This window comes from Histomonas meleagridis (genome assembly GCF_020186115.1).
Source record: "Histomonas meleagridis strain 2922-C6/04-10x chromosome Unknown contig_6, whole genome shotgun sequence".
NCBI classification, from domain to species: Eukaryota; Parabasalia; order Tritrichomonadida; family Dientamoebidae; genus Histomonas; species Histomonas meleagridis.
In genome coordinates this window covers 946027-966051 of record NW_027150902.1, presented here as the reverse complement: position 1 = coordinate 966051, position 20025 = coordinate 946027, and the positions used below count along the sequence as shown (strand labels likewise).

General features: G+C 29.7%; 7 protein-coding genes across 7 annotated transcripts; 4 read left to right on the top strand and 3 right to left on the bottom strand.

The window, feature by feature from the left end:
• Positions 1-616: 616 nt before the first annotated feature.
• On the bottom strand, positions 617-1498 carry GO595_008135 (Down syndrome critical region protein 3-like; the record flags this gene model as incomplete). Its single annotated transcript, XM_067921676.1, has 1 exon — positions 617-1498. The coding sequence occupies one exon, from the start codon at positions 1496-1498 to the stop codon at positions 617-619; it is 882 nt and encodes a 293-aa protein (XP_067771969.1).
• Positions 1499-2605: 1107 nt separating this feature from the next.
• GO595_008134 (ROK family protein) lies at positions 2606-3316 on the top strand (the record flags this gene model as incomplete). Its single annotated transcript, XM_067921675.1, has 1 exon — positions 2606-3316. The coding sequence occupies one exon, from the start codon at positions 2606-2608 to the stop codon at positions 3314-3316; it is 711 nt and encodes a 236-aa protein (XP_067771968.1).
• A 434-nt stretch (positions 3317-3750) lies between these two features.
• GO595_008133 (ectonucleoside triphosphate diphosphohydrolase 3) lies at positions 3751-4998 on the bottom strand (the record flags this gene model as incomplete). The annotated part of the gene is made up of 1 exon (XM_067921674.1): positions 3751-4998. One exon carries the CDS (start codon positions 4996-4998, stop codon positions 3751-3753), a length of 1248 nt encoding a protein of 415 aa, XP_067771967.1.
• A 912-nt stretch (positions 4999-5910) lies between these two features.
• On the bottom strand, positions 5911-6837 carry GO595_008132 (uncharacterized protein; the record flags this gene model as incomplete). The annotated part of the gene is made up of 1 exon (XM_067921673.1): positions 5911-6837. One exon carries the CDS (start codon positions 6835-6837, stop codon positions 5911-5913), a length of 927 nt encoding a protein of 308 aa, XP_067771966.1.
• A 5411-nt stretch (positions 6838-12248) lies between these two features.
• GO595_008131 (uncharacterized protein) lies at positions 12249-13292 on the top strand (the record flags this gene model as incomplete). Its single annotated transcript, XM_067921672.1, has 1 exon — positions 12249-13292. The coding sequence occupies one exon, from the start codon at positions 12249-12251 to the stop codon at positions 13290-13292; it is 1044 nt and encodes a 347-aa protein (XP_067771965.1).
• Positions 13293-13625: 333 nt separating this feature from the next.
• On the top strand, positions 13626-15671 carry GO595_008130 (uncharacterized protein; the record flags this gene model as incomplete). The annotated part of the gene is made up of 1 exon (XM_067921671.1): positions 13626-15671. The coding sequence occupies one exon, from the start codon at positions 13626-13628 to the stop codon at positions 15669-15671; it is 2046 nt and encodes a 681-aa protein (XP_067771964.1).
• Positions 15672-18431: 2760 nt separating this feature from the next.
• Positions 18432-19535, top strand: GO595_008129 (ankyrin repeat protein; the record flags this gene model as incomplete). Its single annotated transcript, XM_067921670.1, has 1 exon — positions 18432-19535. The coding sequence occupies one exon, from the start codon at positions 18432-18434 to the stop codon at positions 19533-19535; it is 1104 nt and encodes a 367-aa protein (XP_067771963.1).
• Between the last annotated feature and the right edge of the window lie 490 nt (positions 19536-20025).

The window sequence follows — 20025 nt, the reverse complement described above, 5'->3', positions numbered from 1 at the left end:
TTATCATTATATCAATAGTTTTTTCACCTGATGGAATAGCACCAGAGGGTTGTGTCTTAGCATTGTATTCAAATAATATTGCCTTCTGGATATGCATATGTTGATGTGAGTACTTTATCATTCTCTTTACCTTTGAGAACAAATTGTAACTTAAGTTTATCACCATATTTTAAGTCATTTGTTACAATTTTATCGCCTTCAGCAATGAATGTCGTGCTTACTTTAATGAAACATTCCTTCTCTTGTTGTAATAGAATTGGTTCATTTTATTCTGAGTTAAATAAGGAGTTAACCATCCTGTTGAGATATCTAAGTTCTCATTAACATATAACTTTATATCTTTTGATACTTTAACATAGCCATCAATAGTTTTAATAACTGAATCGCCAATTAATACACAATATTGTGTATCGAAATTAACCAAATATTATGAAAGACCTACACATAAAAAAAAGGTGTAATCATTCAGAAATGAATAATTCAGATGGTGGAATTTTTTTTTTTTTTTTTTTTTTTGAAGAGTTCTTTCGATAAGAATATTTGTAAAACAAAATTGTTTTTTTTTATAATGCAAAATTAAAAGTCAAAATGTTAAACCAAAGCTATTTTTTATTTGTTAATATCCTAAATCGCGGCATAAAGTGAGTGGAATCACTTTTGAAGCCTTTGATCCACCTTCAAAATAAATTGTTACTTTCAAGTCAACCTTAAAACCAAACAAACTTGTATCTATTTGGGGTACGATTGAAAACCTTATCCATTCCATACTTATTGGCAATTTAATTCCAAATGGTGGATTAGATTCTGCGATTTGAATTAGTCCTACTTCTGTATGTCCTATTATTGGGTTCGACTTATCTGTTTTGACGGTCTCAGTTCTGTAATACGAAGTAAAGCAATACAGAATCGGGCTTTCGGAGCCAGTGATTATCACATAACCGCGCGGCGGTTTTGTAAACGAGATAACGTTCGTTTTGAGGTGCACTTTTGCATGGAACTTAACGGCTTTCCCTTTGATGATGTCTTTTTCGTCCATGGTGACATCAACGGGTTCACCTTTAGGGAGTGGCGCTGGTGGGAAAATTAAGAAAAAGGTACGTGAACTTGTAAAGTCAGATGAAAAAACACCACGTTTGATTGATAACTCAACAAAATAATCAACACTGACATATTTCCCACGAACACTTTCAGTAAGTTTGCTTCCTTTGGGTACTGTAAATTCAAAAGAAAAATTATATCCATTTTCAATAACATTTGGAAATTTATGTTGTATTGGTGAATGGTAAATGGTGTTTTCTGGAGTGTGAGGAATTTGACTGTCATATCCGGAAAGCCCATGACCTTTGGGATTTATTGTTCTTACACCAAAAATATTGAACGAAATTTCTTTCGCTCGAATTGGTTCTGTGGTTTCTATACTACATGTGCAGGTGATTTTGTCGTTAAAGAAATATGTACGTGATAATTTGTCAAAGGTGAAAGTCGCTTTTGAAGTCATTCACTTGCAAAATGACATTTTTAAAAGTTCTGAAAAAAAATGACATTCCATATTGCAGCATTTGAAATCTTATTCAAAGTTAAAATTGAAGTGAAAAAATTTTTGTTAAATAACATAATGCTTTTCAAGTATGTTCTCTTTCTTAAGAACAAAGATTGGTGTTAATTCCTCAAAAAATTTAAACAAAACTTGGATTCTTTCTCAGTTGACTAAATTCACCCTAAGAAAAAAACAAAAAATGGAAGTATGGGGGATTGAACCCCAGGCCTCCACTATGCTAAAGTGGCGCTCTCCCACTGAGCTATACTCCCTTCGAATATTTTTTTCGAATATTAAATATAGTATTAATTTTTAAATCATCGAAGTTTAACCGCAATTACCCCATGAAAAAAATGAATTAAATTCAAGATAAAAAAGAAATTTATATTTCATCTATTTCCAACCGACTTGGAATCAATTTCAGATCATTTACGTATCTTCCTACAGACCCATCCAATTCCCATCGGAATATATAATCACATTTCATACAGCTGTACAAATTCCATTTTTTCCTTTTATTTCTCATAAGCAATTAGTACAATCGAATGTGTTTCAAGTGGTGTACGATAATTTATAAAGAAAATTATGTTGAAAACAAAGATTGCATTACAAATTTTTTTACAAATTTTCTACTTCCTTGAATTAAATTGCATTGAAAATATTTAACAAATTCTTTTGTAATAAACAACTTAATTACCTATTTCAACAAAAGGAAAAGAACACTTTATAAAGACGTTAAACAAGTCACCACTTCACTTCACATAATTTCAAAAATTTGAGTGTGTTAAACTTTTTTGAGTGAAGCCGCTGAACAAATGGCAGTTTCAAAGAATTTTTCTGTGTGATTGTATCGTCTCTCTTTCAAATGATTTGAAAAGTTTTTGGGATTTTTTTGTTTTGAATCCAAAGAGAGTCGCTTGCCTTGAACTTGGTGGTACAAGTGCTGCTGTTGCCATCGCAGAAACAGTTGGTACATTCTTGTGGAAAGTAAAAGGAATAAATACTGCTGCTCCTCGAGATCCACATGAAGCTGTCAAAGAAATTGCTGACACACTTAAATCAAGTAATATGGAATTTCAGTCCATTGGAATTGCCTCCTTTGGTCCAATAGATGTTCAAAAAGGCTGCATTTCAAATACACCCAAACCAAATTGGCGCAACTTTCCAATCGTTTCTGAGCTTCAAAAGTACTTCCCAGGTATACCAATTTACTTTGAGACAGATGTTAATGCTCCAGCTTATTCTGAATATTTGGCACTTCATGAAATTGATTCATCTGTTCAAGCTGTTTCTTATTTAACCATTGGCACAGGTGTTGGATTAGGTGTTTATAGCGATGGCAAAACTTATCACGGAATTATGCATCCAGAATTTGGTCATATCAAATTACAAAAGAAAGAAGGTGATACATACAAAGGCCTCTGTCCATTCCATGGCGACTGTCTAGAAGGCATTATTTCAAGCAATGCCCTTGCTCAACGTCTTGGTATTGATCACTCACAACTTCCAACAATTTCCAATGACAATCCAGTCTGGGATACTTTAGCATTCTATATCGGAGAAGCTGCATCTATTGCAGCTTTATGCTATTCTCTTGATCATTTCGTTGTCGGTGGTGGAATTGTCACAGGTGATGGAAGAGAATTCATAATAGAAAAGGCAAATGAATATTGCAAACAAATACTCAACGGCTATATCGTTGCTCCGGTAATTTGCTTACCGAAGCACTTGAAAGATGCTGGGCTTGTCGGAGCTGCAGCAATTGCATTGAATCAATAAGTAAACTTCAAAAAAGACTTTTGAAATTATTCAAATCTCAAATAACGCTAACAAAAACCTCATGTGGCATGTTGAAAAACTTGAAAATTATGTAATTTATTCAATTTTTACCGACTTTTTGAACCGAGGAGTGGCTGTAAAAAGTGTCGTTTTTATTGTGCCACTTTTGTATAAATGTGTAGCTAATCTCTTTCTAAAAAATAAAAACCGATGGATATTTTTGACTTAATACTTTGTAAGCATGCATATAGTAAACAAATAAAAGAACGTTTTATAACATTTGATTTATGACAAAAGTTGAGAATCATAAAGAAAATTTCACAAGATCAATGTGAAAATGAAAAATTTTTCAAGACAAAAATTTACATTTCATATTTTATCAACAACATTTGCATATTATAATAATAGTTTTATTATGAAAATATTGATATCAATCACATTACAGCGAATCGACTCGGCGTCATTCTCTTTCTTTCATGGATAATGAAGACAGGCAACAAAACCAAAAACGAAATCACATTTGCCAAAATAAGAACCGGGAACATCAGCGCAGGCTTTTCGTCAATTTCTATTTCACCAGCCTGGCTCAGCATTGCTCCTATTGTCCAGGAAAGGTCGACTCCATTTATATCATCATGTTTCGCAACCTTTGTTTTTCTTTCTTGGAACCCCAAACCTTCGGCGAGCATATTCCATTGGTACACCGAAGCAAAGCAATATGTTAATACATATTCATCATTGCCATATGTCTTGGAAAGGTCATTCCAATTCTTCTTACAGAATTCTTGCGACTTATCTTTCAGTTCGTCAAGTGATGATGCAGCTGTTAAGTTGAAGAACGAATTTATGTAATAAAAAGAAGCCATTGCGACAAACGAATTCGTTTTCTCGAGGCTGGGAATTTCAACAGAGCTAAAGGGTGAAGCTTGAAGAAGTATCTCTTGAATGAAAGTAGAACACTTACCAAAGTCACCGGTGCCAACAAATGAGATTCCATGATAACTTCCATTGTATCCATTGTTATAACATGGATGCTCAAAAGGTTTCCCTGATGAACCAAAAACAGCATACAATGAACGTGTGATGGACTTTAATGCTTCGTTAGCACCATAGCCAAGATAAGAATGTGCATATATATTTATGCGCTTATCACCAATCGTGACTGTATGAACTGGAGATTGTTGATCTGAGACCTCAAGAGCAACTTGGAATGATGCACCTCCCATATCAAGGGCACCAACAGTTGGGTTCTTATGAACGAAATTTCCAAGAAGATGATTGACTGACAGCCATCCATATATGCCTTCCTCTATACCGCTGATAATGCGAATATAGTTTGGCTTCACTTTGAAAGGGGAGCTTTTGATTAAATATCTATATGTTGTGCCAATAACCATTTCTTGTTCTAAATCTGTTAGAAGACGCATACCTGCAGTGGCATAAACAAAAATTCTTGTTTTTGGTAAGTATGCTGGTGGGATATGTTTTATACAAAAAGAAATGATTTGATTAAAAATTACTGGAATAAGGGTCATATTTTTTGCAGATTTTGCAATAGGAATTTTAATTTTGATAAAGCATGGTTTCCCACCTTCTGAAACTGGCTGTACGTTGGGAAATTCATCTGAAGAATCCCATTGATAAATATGAGCCCTTGTTCCAGAACTTCCGGCGTCAATCATAATTCCATAACGTAGTTTCTGGAAGCACCTGGAAAAGAAAATAAAAAAGAACATGGACTACTTTTCTTTGATAGGCCCTATGAAACCTTTTGGTTGGACAAATCAACGATACGAAAGTGCTAATTTTGCCATGTGTTCAATTTTGTGTTTCATTGCATTTTTAATTTAAATTACAATTTCAAAAAAGAACTTATGACAAATTATTGATATTTATTAAATAATTAAATTCTTTTTTATATGTTGTTTAGAAAGTCATTTAAAGGAAGCATATATGTGCTAAGATAAGATGTAGAAATCTTTCTAATTGCTTTTGGTTAGCGATATTTTGATATCTAAATGGAATATATTCGAAAGCATATACCAGTATGTATAATAATTTTGGTGAGATTCGAGAATCGATGCATGTATTATTTTTGTTATGATGTCTAACTTCCTAACATTACGATTGTTATTAATTTTAATTGTAAATATTTAATATTAATTATATTAATTTTTCACACATGATTCGAATCAAAAATTACGATATTTAAATTATGTAATTTCTTTATATTCATTCCATGTAATCACGTAAAGGAGTCTTACTTTAACAGATAATGAAGATTTTGGTTATAGCCTAGTTCTTATGTATGTTAATTTAAATATGTTATATGATTATTGACAATTAGATACAATAAAAATGTTCGATTAAGTATTATAACATGACGACATTCCATTAATATAAAGTTAATGGAAATCAGAAAAGGATAAATTGACATAACTATGATATTTGTATAATTAATTGACAATTGTATTGGTTTTGATTTACCCAAATCATTAAAGACAATATTGTTGTAAATATTTTGAAATTAAAGGAAAAATTAATCAAAAAATAACAACAGCATATACACATATAAAACATTTACAAACAAAATTTTAATTTTCCTTTTTGATAGAAGCGATTTCGTTGCAAGCATTGATCATTTGATTTTTCCACATTAACTCGCCAAGTTGCGTTGCATACTTCGAAAGCAAGTCATTGAAGTCGTCTTCGAGTTTCTTGCCTTCCTCCATCAGATTTTCCTTCTTTAGCTTTAATGCTTCAAGATGTGTATTGTAATCAAATATTACCCGATTGAGCATTTCTCGGTTGGACAAAACAGCTTCGAGCCTCAAGCTTGCGTCCTCATACCTAAAGACTAAGCTAGAAAGTCTGTTACGTTGAAATTCAATATCATCAAATTTCAAATCACCATCATAAACTGTTTGTTGGAGTGTAAGGCATGGTTCACTATAACCATCTGACCTGGCAGTAAGCATTTCTTGCTCAATTCGTTGAGGTTGCTCTGACATTTGTTTAAATTTTAACCCTTCGCGAAGAATTGCATCGGATATTTTCCGAATTTGTGAAATAGATGGAGGATCATCGTCAGTGTCTTTCTCATTCTTTGCGTTTCGAAGAATTTCTAAGCTTTGATATATGCTTTTTTCTTGTTCATCAAACTTTTGATTAACATTAACAATATGAGATTCTTCCCTTTTTATTGCAGTTTGTATTTCTGATTTTTCTTCAATTAAAGAAGCAAGAGTTGCTTTATGGGTTTTTGAAACTCTTTGAAAATGATTAAGAGTGTCTTGGTTTTGTTGAAGTTGCCGTTCAAAAAAGTATGATACTGGCTTAAAAGGTTTTCTATTTCTTCTTTCAGATCCTAATGCTGAATTATCAAAGCTTAAGCTTGAATTTGATGGTCTGGAAGCAGTTGAAAATGAAGATTGACTTAACTCGAAGCTAGGCTTTGTGCCTGAAGCTGATTTTAATAGTGGTAGCCCTGAAGAAGATGAAGAAGAATCATAAAGTTGCATCCAGAACTTCTGCCATTTTTTTTGAATAAAAAATTTTATGTCTTACAACTTTTTCAATATAATGAACGTTTTAATTTTTCGATCTTCGGCGCATGAATTTATTGGATGATTTGACTGATTCTGCACAGGAGGAAATTGTGCGAGAAATCCAAAAAATTGTAAAAGAAAAGGGAATTAAGGAAAAAATTCTGGAAGAAGCTCAATCTCTTGCGCAACAAGAAGCAATGCACATTATTAATCCTCAAATACCTGAGCCTCAAGCATTTGAAGGAATAGAATTAAATGATGATAAAAGAGATGAATTTTTACTTATTTTAGAATATTTGGAATCAATTGGATTAAAATTTACACCATCAGTTTTGAAGTATGAAAGTCAAAATCCTGATATACAATGTGATCGAGAAGGTTTATGTAAGAAATATGGATTACGCTTTGAAGATAAAACACCACTTCTTGTGCAATTAATAGAAGAAAAATTAAGTGAATCTAACGAAAAAATTAATTCGTCATAAAAATGACTATCCTGTTTCACTAAATGTTAGTTCTGATAAAACTTTTGTTTGAATAAAAACTTATATTTTTGAAGGAACGAATTGTACTTCTCTTTTTATTTTTTATGTTGCAATTTATAATGCTATGCTCACTAGAAAACATCGTTTTTTCATTATGTTTTATATTATAATACATATTAATCTTTTAATGGAAAAATTATTAATTTCCTTATAATAGATAATAACACATATTTTTATATTCCCTATATGTTTTACATCTCTTATTTTAGTAATTTATATTATTTATTCACAGAACATGAGATATTTGCATTTTATTTTTGGTCTTTAATTGGTTAAAGTTTACCCCTCAATTTTTCTATGCAAATAAACGTTTATCCAATTCAAAATTCTTTTTGTCGAAACAAAGTTAGATAAAATGAAACAGAAGAAAAACAAAAGAGAATAGTGACGAAAACTTAGAAATATTACAATCTGTTGAACAAATCATTTTTGATTTAAATGAAGAAAATATTAATGAATCTGTAGATTCTTTCATGAAAACTTATTTTTCCAAAGAATATCCATATTCATCTAATTTAGCAGTTTGCCAATTTTTGTATTCATATTTTGTATCAACGGATAATTATAATTTATGTATTGAATTTTTAAGAATGGTTCAAACAAAAGAAAGAGAAATTATTAATAATTCAAAAAATAAATCAATTCTTGATATTTTTGTGGATTTTCTTATTATTTATAATAAAACTCAAGAAGCAAACTTTCTTCTTGAGAAAATGCTTGAAAAAGAAATGATTTGTTCAGATAAACTCAGATTCAAAGAATTACCATATTTTGTATACTTAAGTGATGGAAATGATTTAGATAAAAAAAACTTTGGGAATTATGTATCAAAAAATTATGAAGAACTCACAGCAAATAATTGGGAACTTCATAAGAAGTTAATTAAAGAAGGAGTTAATCCAAATGAAATTGCGAAAATAATTCGAAATGATGAAATCGAAAGACTTCAAGAAATATCATCACACGAAAATTATGATTTTAATCAAAAAATTAAGCCATCACTTTATGAAAGATGTTCATTTATTAACAAAAAAAAAGTTGCATTAATTGATTATGCAGCTTTTTTGGGTCAATTAAATGTTTTAGATATTTATTATTAAACAATTGTAAAACAGAAAACACAGGTAAATATGCAGTTGCAGGTGGAAACTTAGAAGTAATTCATTTATGTGAACAAAATCATTTAAGTTTTGAAGATTCATGTAACTCATTAATTATGTTTCATCGAAATGATATTTTTAATTATCTTTATGAAAATAAGTTAATTACCATTAATAGTTTAATAAAATTAGGGAAAAAATGTATTTCTAATTATAATTATGAAATTTTCTCATTTTTAGAAAATGAAGGAATGGAAATTGATAAATCAATGATTTTTAAAGCTGTTCAAATGGGTAATTTATTTATTGTGAAACATTTACTTCAAAAAATGCCTATTAAAATCCATGTTCATGAGATTTTAACTTTTTCGGGAAATGAAGAAGTTTTTAATTACCTTAGAGATAACAGATTTATTAAATTTAAGTATAAAATAGGTTTAAAATTTTTATTTATAATTGTATTGTATATTTGGAATTTCTTCAAAATGTTTTATTCAGCACTATATGAAGCAGCTGGTCGTGGATATATTGACTTAGTAAAAATAATTCTTGAACATAAAGGAATTCATATTGCTCAAACGAAAATATATTTTAATGTTTTGATATATTTATTAAAAAGTCAAAATTTGAATTTAATTTTTATTGATGCCCTTTTCTTTGCAGTTTGTAGTGGTCAATTAGACGTAGTAAAGTTATTTTTTGAAAGAAAAAATATCAATATCAAAACAAAAGATATTTCTTTGATAAAATTTATATTTTAAAGTAATATTTGGAAATTATTTTATGTGTTTAGAACAATATTTTCATGTGCAGCTCAATCAGGTAATGCTAATTTAGTGAAATATCTTCTTGAAAATGAAGAAATTGATATCAATGAGAATTGTATTTATTTATTTCATTTAAAATATATTTTAATAATTTGGAAACTTTTTAAATTGTTTTTAACAGCACTTATGAGAGCAGCTAAAGAAGGATGCATTCAAATAGTTAAAATACTTCTTGAACAAGAAAAAATTGATGTTAATGCTTATTGTATATATTATTTTGGTTTGATATTTGTTTTAATAATTTCTTATTATAAAATATTATTTGGGAATTGTATAAATTAATTAATACAGCTCTTATGTTTGCTGTTGAAAAAGGGAATACAGAAGTAGTTAAAGTACTCCTTGAAAATATAAAAACCGATGTGAATTTTAAAGATTATATTTGTTTTGATATCTTAAAATTTTAAAATAACATTTAGAAGTTATATGAAATATTTAGAACTGCACTTATTTTGGCTGTTGAAAAGAAACAATATAAAATAATTAATTTACTTCTTGAGAGAAAAGATATTGATATAAATTCCAAAGATAAAATTTGTTTAAATAATTTCATATTTTGAAAGAATAATTGGGAATTATTTAAATCATTTGATACAGCACTTATGCATGCATGTAAAATACCTTATATTGAAATGATGAAATTACTTCTTGAACAAAAAGGAATTGATGTTAATGCTAAAGATATTTGCTTGTTTTATATAATATTTGTTTTAATGATTTTTAAATATGTCAAAATAATATAGGGGGTGGAAAAAGTGCGTTCGTCAGCCTTTTTTTTAATGAATAAAAAAGTAAAAGAAATTTTGTTTATTTATCATGATATGTATTCACCTTGAGTTTCAATTGTAATTAAATGTCTGTTCATCCATTCATTATATACGGCTCTGAAGGTGTATTTAGGAATATTATACAGTAATGTTTCAACCTTTTGAAAAAGTTGATCTTCATTTTCAAACTCCTCACCTTCGAGCATTTTTTTTAGATATCCGGACAGAAAAAAGTCAGAAGGTGCGAGGTCTGGCGAAAGCGGGGGTTGCGGAAGTCTTTCAATCCCCAATTCATTCAATTTTTCATGAACCAAATGAGGCCGGGCGTTATCCATATGCAAAAAATATCCCTTCGTTGAAATTCTTTTTGCCAAATCTCCAACTTCAGAAAAAAAATTCGATTAAATTTTTGGCCTATCGGGAGCATTGTTATTGACTCGATATTCGTTATAGACCATATAACACATATCATTACTTTTTTGGAGGCAATAGTTTGTATGCGTTTGTATGGTTTTTGCACTCCAGATTCAATCCACATCGAGTTTCTCCCGTTAACAAAATAAATCCAGGTTTCATTTTGCGTCAATATGTGTCTTAGTCTGTAGTCATTTGAACTAAATAGGAATTCAAATAATTCAGAAGCAATGGCAGCTCTTTTGGCTTTGATTTCTGGAGTCAACTTATGTGGGATCCATTTGAAGTTAACTTTTTTCATCCCTAAAATATTAATAATTATATTTTTCACTGTTTTTGGACCTGCGCCTACATTCTTCGCAACATTCTTCGTCGATGCATATGGATAACTTAATATAAAACTGGTTATTCTTTGATCTAAATCTGATCTTCTTGGTCTCCCTGTTTTTTTCTGTTCGAAAATTGAGAAGGTATGTTCATTCATCTTTTTTGTCCATTTCTGAACTGTTCGAAGTGTAATAATATTATCACCATATACAGCACATAATCGCCTATATATGTCTTGATTTTCATTTGATTCTAACCAAAGGAAATACACAACAGAACGTAATTCCTCGATTGGAACTGACATTAAAATGATTAAACGTTCTCTCTCAGAGGTATCCTGAAAAAAAGTAGTTTCACTTCATCCATCATATTTACTTGGAAAAAAGTATTATAATAATAATGATAATATATTTATTATAAATTTTATTTATATAATTTGATTCCATTAATATCTAATATAAATCAAGCTGACGAACGGACTTTTTCCACCCCCTATATTTGGAAATTATTTATACTATTTAATACAGCATTTATGATAGCATGTGAATGTAATCAAATAGAAATAGCTGGATTACTTACTGAACAAGAAGGATTTGATATTAATGATAAGAATATTTATGAGTTTTGTTTAAAATTTGTTCAAGAAATTTGATATTTCTAAAAAAAAATTGGAAATTATTTAAATTATTTGATACAGCACTCATTATTTTAGTATCTAAAAAAGGTGTCATAGAAATGGTCGAATTTCTTCTTGAACAAAAAGGAATTGATATAAATGCCAAAAACATTTATTTGTTTTACTTAATATTCAAAAATGGTTTTTAGAATTTATATAAATCATTTAATTCTACACTTACTTATGCTGCTCGAAATGATTATACAAAAATAATTTGAAAGCTTCTTTCAAAAGATGGACTTGACATTAACTTTCAAGATATATATTTGCTCTGTTTCGGGCTGAAATTCATTTTTTACATATAGAAATTAATTGAATTATTTAATACAGGACTTTTATATGCAGCTAAAAATGGTAACATGGAAATTGTTAAATTACTTCTTGAGTATAAAGGAATTGATGTTAATATTAAAAACATTTAATCTTTTTATTGGATATTTATTTTAATGATTAAAAATTCTAAAATAATATTTGGAAATGATTTAAATTATTTTGGACTGCATGTGAATATGCAGTTAATAATGAACACGCAGATATAGTTGAATTACTTAAAAACTATTAAATTGATTTAATTATATGATTTAATAAAAAATTTTATTAAAAAATTAAAATATTTTGAAATTAAATACAGACCTTTGGTATAAGGATGATGTTTTACATTTACAATTTTTTGTCAAGCATGTTTTGTATCGTTCCGCGTAAATATTTGAAAAAGTTGTACAAAAAAAATGGACAATTCTTTTTCAGAATCTAACGAATGGTTCACAAGGCTTTTCGGGTTTGAAGAAGTACCTAACCAGGTTGCCTCACATTTCTCATTGTCAAAAGATAGAAATGGAGACATTATGATTACTTCAAAAGACAATGGAAAATCTTATTCTGTAGGTAATTTCCAGATACGTGATTTAAAATCTTTTAAAGATTTACAGGAAATTGGAGGCGGTACACTCAATCTTCTTGTTGGCAATGGGTCTCAAACTGTAGATGCTGATATCATCACTTGCGAAACAAATCCAGAGAACAATGGAGCTACGTTTCAAATGGCTTCAAACTTCAATTGTCTTGACCACATGCCATATAAAAAACCGCCAATGGGATATTTGAGTTATTATGTTACATCTCATGAGCAAGGAGGTCCTGGTACTGTTGCATGTGGCCCAGCTCTTGTTTATCGTCAGTACTTACTTCCACATCCTTCTGGTCGTATTGGACAAATGGACGAAGATGTTCAATTACTTTCCCGTACGCCAGCCGAAGTTATTGATGGCTATGTTCATTACCTTCCTCCTTTGTTTAACTGGTCAAATCCGGATAACTATCAAGTTGGTGTTCATCAAAATATTGATGTGACACTTGGCCGAAGTGGTAACCGTGGCAATCAATTCAGAATTGTTGAAAACCAAAGGATCCATCAAGTATTTTGCTCAACTCTTTGCTTCGGTTATGTAGAAAAATCTAATGCCAATTTGAAAATTGCAGAAAATATTCTATCCAACGAATATAAGTTGACCGTACTCTCTGCTTGGGAAAACTCGCTTAAGTACCCTGGGAAAAAGGGCTCTAAAAAACTTTTTTTATGTTTGATTGGTGGCGGTGCATTTGGCAATCCAATCGATCTGATATGCAGATCAATTTCTAGCGCCGTAGAATTGATCATTAAGTCTGGATTAGAAGTATATCTCGTTTGTTTTAATAAGAATGAATACAATAAAGTGATTCAATATATTAAGAATGATGTGGAGAAAACGGGTGGAAAAGAAATATTTTTATAAACACCATTTAGTTAAAATTAAGTTTTTGAAATAAATTATTTTGAATTTTTAAATCAAGTTGAAGATCAAAAATTTAATGTATTAAGTGAGAATTTAAAATAAGTCAAATGCCTACAAAGGTATTAGCTATGAGACTTAAAAGATTTGACAATGTACATTGATCAAATATTAATTCATTTAAATAAATAAATTCAGAAAACTAATGGGCGTTAATCATATTAAGCATAAATAATTGCTATAAGTAAATATTAACTTTATGCAAAGGAGTTCTTGTTGTGCGTTTGCAAATGTCGACAAGAAGATAAACGGTTTTGTTATATCATGTCACTTTCAATGGAAAAAACACCAAACTCTGAAAGACTCTACAGAATTCAAATGAGCTTAAAGCGGAACAAAGTAAACCAGCGCCGTAAAAGAGCAGAAGTAAAAAGGATTCAAAAAACTTATGAAGCTCAAGTTCAAACATACATTTATCAATTATATGTATCAGCATTACATATATGGGAACATATTAACAACACCGACGATGTATCATCTGAGACTTATCTGCAAAACATAAAACCTCAACCAACTGAATCAGAAATAAATGAAGAAATTTCTTCTACTCTTGCCAAAATTAAAGATAACCCAAAACAATTTATTGACTCATTGTCATCTACTACCCATCTTGAACGAGACGACTTTATTTTTCTTCTTAGTTTATTCAATTTCTTTTGGTCCAAAGAATCAATTGATTTATTCTTACGTTTTGTAACCCAAGTCGAAGGCATTATTGAAACTGGTCTTTCTCAATGTTTTCTAGTTTTCCCATGTGTTCAAATATATTTCATATCTGCACTTAAACCAGTTTTTGAGAACTTTGGTGGTTCTGACGATAATCTCCAATTTCTCCTTGATTCACTTCTAAAGTACTCTTCTCTTATTCCATCATATCTTAAAGATTATATTCAAATGAATCAAAACAAATCTGCACTTCTTTGTAACTCTTTTCTTAAACCATTCATCGAACACTTTACACTCTTTGGTATCTCCGATCCTGAACTATATCTGTTCTGTTCCAAAGAACTTAGTTCTCTTCTATCTCAAATCGAACAATATTTCAATACAACCGAATCGCAAACGTTCGTCGAAAAGTTAATTAGCAATTCAAAGTCAATCATTGTCACTCCACAAGAAACGAAACTTTTCGAAATATATTCACATTACACCCCAACAACATTAATTGATTCGAGTACATTACCAAAGTTCGGAGTACCGCAAACGAAATCGCCGCTTTCATATATTCCTTTATCATCAACAGTTCCGACAACTGCAACAAGTGATAGTCAACGTAATGCGCCAACATTAACATATTATGCACGAAAATTCTTATTAGAAACTGAAATAATTCATTTAGAAAAGGAATTCCCAAATGCTTATGAATACTTTAGGCAATTAATCGATTTGTCATCAATGGACATCAGCATTGAATTAGAATCGACATTTGATCAACTTGTGATTTTGCTGAATTCTTCGCATGCAACGATTAATAACATTTGTAAAATGATCGAGGACGAATTAAAGGTCGAAGAAGAAAACCAATCCGAAGATCCGCTGATCGAAATCGCGTCGTACAGTTCACAATTCTCTTATTTGAATAGGATCATTGAATTCAACAAATTAATCGCAGAAAATTCAGAGAACGAAACAAATTTCATAATGATTCAAAAAGCTCTGCCAAATTTTTTGGTTGAAAATCCTCCGCCAGAAAATCCCTATGAAACCAAAAACTTCGTTGAATACTTTACAAATGCTTTGAATGCTTTACAAAAAATTAACCCAAATATTAAAATGAACGTTACTACAAATAAAAATTTACATTCATTACTCGTACATCAACTTCGAATTAGTCAATGGATTAATGAAAATAAAGAGATTCAAGAAGAAGAAAGGAAAATGCATAAATTCTTAGATGAAAAAAGAGATGAATTAATTGATTGTCATCATTTAGACTTTTTAGAAAAATATAAAATTAATCCACAAAAAAAATTAAAATATTTCTTCGAAGAATTTGATAAAGCATTTAAGTGCAAGATGTTATTTGTTCGCCTGGACCACATTCATGCTGCTTACGACGTTTTGACTGGTTTATTACAGGAGGCTGGTATCGGCGAAATTGGGGCGGACCAAATTGTGCCGTTTGCTATTTTGGCGACCGTTTACGCGAACCCTGAAGAATTGACTTCAACTTATGTGTTTTTGTCAAGATTCGTTGAGCCTCTTTTGTTGGTTAACTCTGTGGTACCACATTCACATGAATATTCACTAATTCAATTTTTGTCTTCATATCAATTCTTGAAGGAAAAATTGGAGGAAGAAGAAAAAAAGGAAAATAACTGATGTCAAAGTGTTTTGTAAAGGTAAATAGTTCTATTTATTGATAAACTTTTTTACTTTTTATAAATTCATTTTTGAATGTGCAAAAGGATTTGAGTTTATTGAAGAACAATTACACTGTTATTGCTATAATACTATTTATTGATGAGTTATGTTAGATGAATTCATGCAAAAAGATAAAATTTGCATTTTTAATTTGCCAAATATTTGGCAAAAAATTTCAATGTTTAATGAAGGTTTAGGCTTTCAAAAATAAAGAGGCATTTTTTCTTGAGGAATTTTATTTCATTTTTATTAAAGTTCGATCTTTATGGAACAATCAAAGCCTGATTTTGGAATTATACCATTGGAGGATGCTTCAACTTTGCGTAACCAGCAAAATTTAGTATGCATTTCTATGTCTATACCTTGCTTAATGAAATTAAACTTCCAAATTCAGGTTCAATAATAATAAGGTTTTGCATTATCCTGATTTGCTTGCTGAACTTTTATCACCTATTGTTTCATGTCTTAAATCTAAAGAACCAAACGCAAAAAGTTTATATTTTGATGAGGAAATAACAGATGAAACACTCCAAAAGGGAGAAATGCTTTTACATGGAAAAACAATAAATGTCAATGCAAATGATCCTATAATAAACATTTTGAAGAGTATTAATAATCTCGACCTTATTTATTTTGGTGATTTACCAGAGCCTACTTGTGATAATCTAATTAAAATCAAATCATCATAATAAACTTTGATAAAGAGATTGGTGCAACAAATTTTGAACAAATAAAAACACAAAACATACCATTATCACAATGGCAATTAATTTTAGGTGATGATCAACTTAAACTTCAAAATGAAAAATCATTACTTGATTTTATTCTACAGAAAATGGAAGAAGATCCTTCTTACTATATTTTATTTAAGTTTATTCAAAGTCAATTTTTAGATGAAAAAGATTTACAAAGATTTTTATCTATTATTGATACGTTTAATGAAAATCAAATTGTATCTGTATGGATGTCAATTAGGTCATATTTTAAAAAAGAAACATTCGTAAAAGATTATACAAAAAGATTTTCTGGAAAAAAAATTAAATTTGATGGATTTCATCGATTTAAAGGAGTTTTTAATTATTTTTCAAAGATATTTTAATGGAGATATTGTTCGTAATGGGGTGATTATAGTAGATGTAACATCAAATTATGGAAGGAGTTATTCTTCCTCTTACATTGTAGAAGAATATGGTGAATTTGCAACAAAAGACCTTTCAAATCAATATATTAAAATTGATTTAAGAGACAAAAAAATTATATTAAGTGCATATTCTTTAAGATCAGCTTCATACGAATTTTCATTTTGTCTAAAGAATTGGAAATTAAAAGGATCAAATGATTTATTAATTGGTCTATTTTAGATAAAGAAGAAACTGATATTCTTTCAAAATCTTCAAGAGAAGAGATATTCAAAATAGCTGAAAAGAAAGGTCCATTTCGTTTTTTAAAATTATCTCAAAAAGGTGGCATATCACTTAATAGATTTGAAATATTTGGTACGCTTTTTGATAATTAAGTCAAAAGAATGAAAGCATTGAGTAAAAGTTTTCACTTATTCTTTGTTATTTAAACTCTTCAAAAACCTAAATTAAAACATTTTCTCTGTTCAAATATAACACTCATCATATTTAATTTTACATGCATAACTAAAATTATATGCGAATACTCAAGAAACATCAATCTTTTTTTCTCATTCTTTTATAAGGATAAAACAATGATTTTTTGTTTAAATTTTATAGAACTTCTCACCTCAATTATTATAATAAAGATATCACAAGTAAACATGGACAATGTTGAAAATTAAATTGGCCAATTCCAATTCCGTAAATTGCCCGCAAGAAAGAGAAAGATCAAGAAATGTCTTTTTAGATCATAGCAAAAAAAGTGAAGACAGAGAATGAATGCATAAAAAGGAAATATGAAAATCAAATATTTCCTCAATTGAATAAGTTTTAAAAGAAAAAAATTTCAAAATAAAAAAAGGAGTCTTTTGTTTTTCAAAATGGCTAAAACTGATTACTTTATTACCATTAAAAGATTTGAATTATACGGAATACATTATAATGATTACTAAAAGTGATATCTCCTTTTAGTTTTTATGATTAAATTCCTAGCTATTGATTTTTAAAGTCAGAATCATTAGCAAATCATAATGAAAAAATTTTCATAATTGTATTTAAGATTATTAGCAAAATTTAAAATAATCAAATCAAGTTGCCCCATTCATGATGAAAAAAAATAGGTATGTTTGTAAACACCTGGAATATTTTTTTATTCTATCCAACATATATGGAATTCCATAGATTTCTTACACGATAGAATCCAATGAATACTAAGTTATCGATTCATTTTGAAAAAGTTAAAACCGCTGACCATTAATGGCTGAACACGTTATAATCAGATTCAAAAAGTGGAATACAATAAATGAAAGGAAAACAAGTTTTTACATCTCAAAGCGCAGTAGAAGAAGCGAATACTGTAGCAGAACTTCAAACGTGGCTAATGAATATAAATTCCGATAATTTAGAAGAAACAAAGCAAAAGATTTTAGATTCCATTTTTGTTACTTCTCCCAAACGAATTGATCAATTAGTCTCAAACATATTTTTAGCATCAGAAGTTCGTCCTTTTAGCACCAGATATATTTGTAATTTATGTCAACATTTAATCAATTCGATTGAATCCAATGAAAACTTATCTTCAATGAAAGCACATCTTATGCATTCGCTTTCCAGGCCTCCCACTCGACATTCAGCACATTTATATTTACTTCGACAGTTAATGTATCATTCGTGCATTTCCGCGCAAGACATCATTTTTGAGTTAAATCGTTTTCTCAAGTCACATCCAGATCGTATCGAAGACACGTTATCCACGTTTTGTGTATTTGCTCCTGAAATTGAACATAATGATAAACCGTTATTTGATTCTATTCTTACACAATTCAAAACTATGTGCACCGGCAAATACGCAGGCTATCTACCACCTGAGCTTGATTTATTTATTGACCAATTAGAGTCATTACGAGCGAACAATTGGAAGTTATTAATCCAACGCGCAGATTATGGATTTAATAATGATCCAATTTCCATTACACTTAAAGATGATGACATTGAAACACTTCGCGAGATGTCCAAGAGCCCATATTTCGACAAGAACCAACGTATTCATCCATCTGTTTTTGAGCGTTGTATGTTTTTATGGAACGAGCCAACCTTATTACAATTTGCAGCTTTTCATGGCGCGGTAAATTGTTTTAAATATTTAATTGAATTAGGTTCAGACTTAACTATACTCTCACGTAATAATTTTGATGTTTCATGTTTTGCAGTAGCTGGTGGCAATTTAAACATTATCAAAATCCTTGAAGAAAAAGGTATTACATTTAAAGATGCGATCCAAATATCAGCTGCAATGCATCAACATAATATCTTCCATTGGTTATATAAGAACAAATGTCCAAATGGATTAACAGATATTGGATCAGAACTTGATTCTGTATTACATGCTGCAGCAGGTGCTAATAACACACGATTAATGTTATTTTGCATTGGGAAGAAAGTCGATGTAAATATTAAAGGTCGAACATTATTATCACCATTACATATAGCTACTGAGCGCTCTCGAATGGATTCGATATCATTATTATTAGCACATAAAGGATTAAATATTAATGCATGTGATGAAAATGAAGAAACGGCATTACATGTAGCAGCTGAAAATGGTCGGTATAAACCGATGAAGTTACTTGTATCACATGAAGATATCAATGTTAATTCACGCGATAAATTTATTTGTTTAAATTTTTTGGTATTTTTTTAAATATTTTAAAACGCCATTACATTTCGCATCTCAAGAAGGTTATTCGAAAGCTATAAAAATATTATTGAATCAACCTGATATAAAAGTAAATGCATTAGATGATGAAAGATGTGCACCTATACATTTCGCTGCTCAAAATGGACGTTCTGATGCTATTAAAATACTTTTGACACATCCGGATATCGATGTTAATATTCGTGATATTAAAGGAATTTCTTTTTTGTTTGTTTTGGACACCACTTCATTACGCAGTACAACATAATCATCCACAAGTTTTAAGATATTTACTCGCTCATAACGACGTAGATATTAATTGTAGGAATAATGAAGGTTGGACACCTTTACATTTCGCAATTCGACCAGAAGAAAATTTGGAAATTATTCAAATTTTACTAAATGATAATAGAATCGACGTAAATTTATGTTATGATGATGGAATTGATTTTATAATAATTGGTCACCTTTACATATGGCAGTGGAAATGAATTTA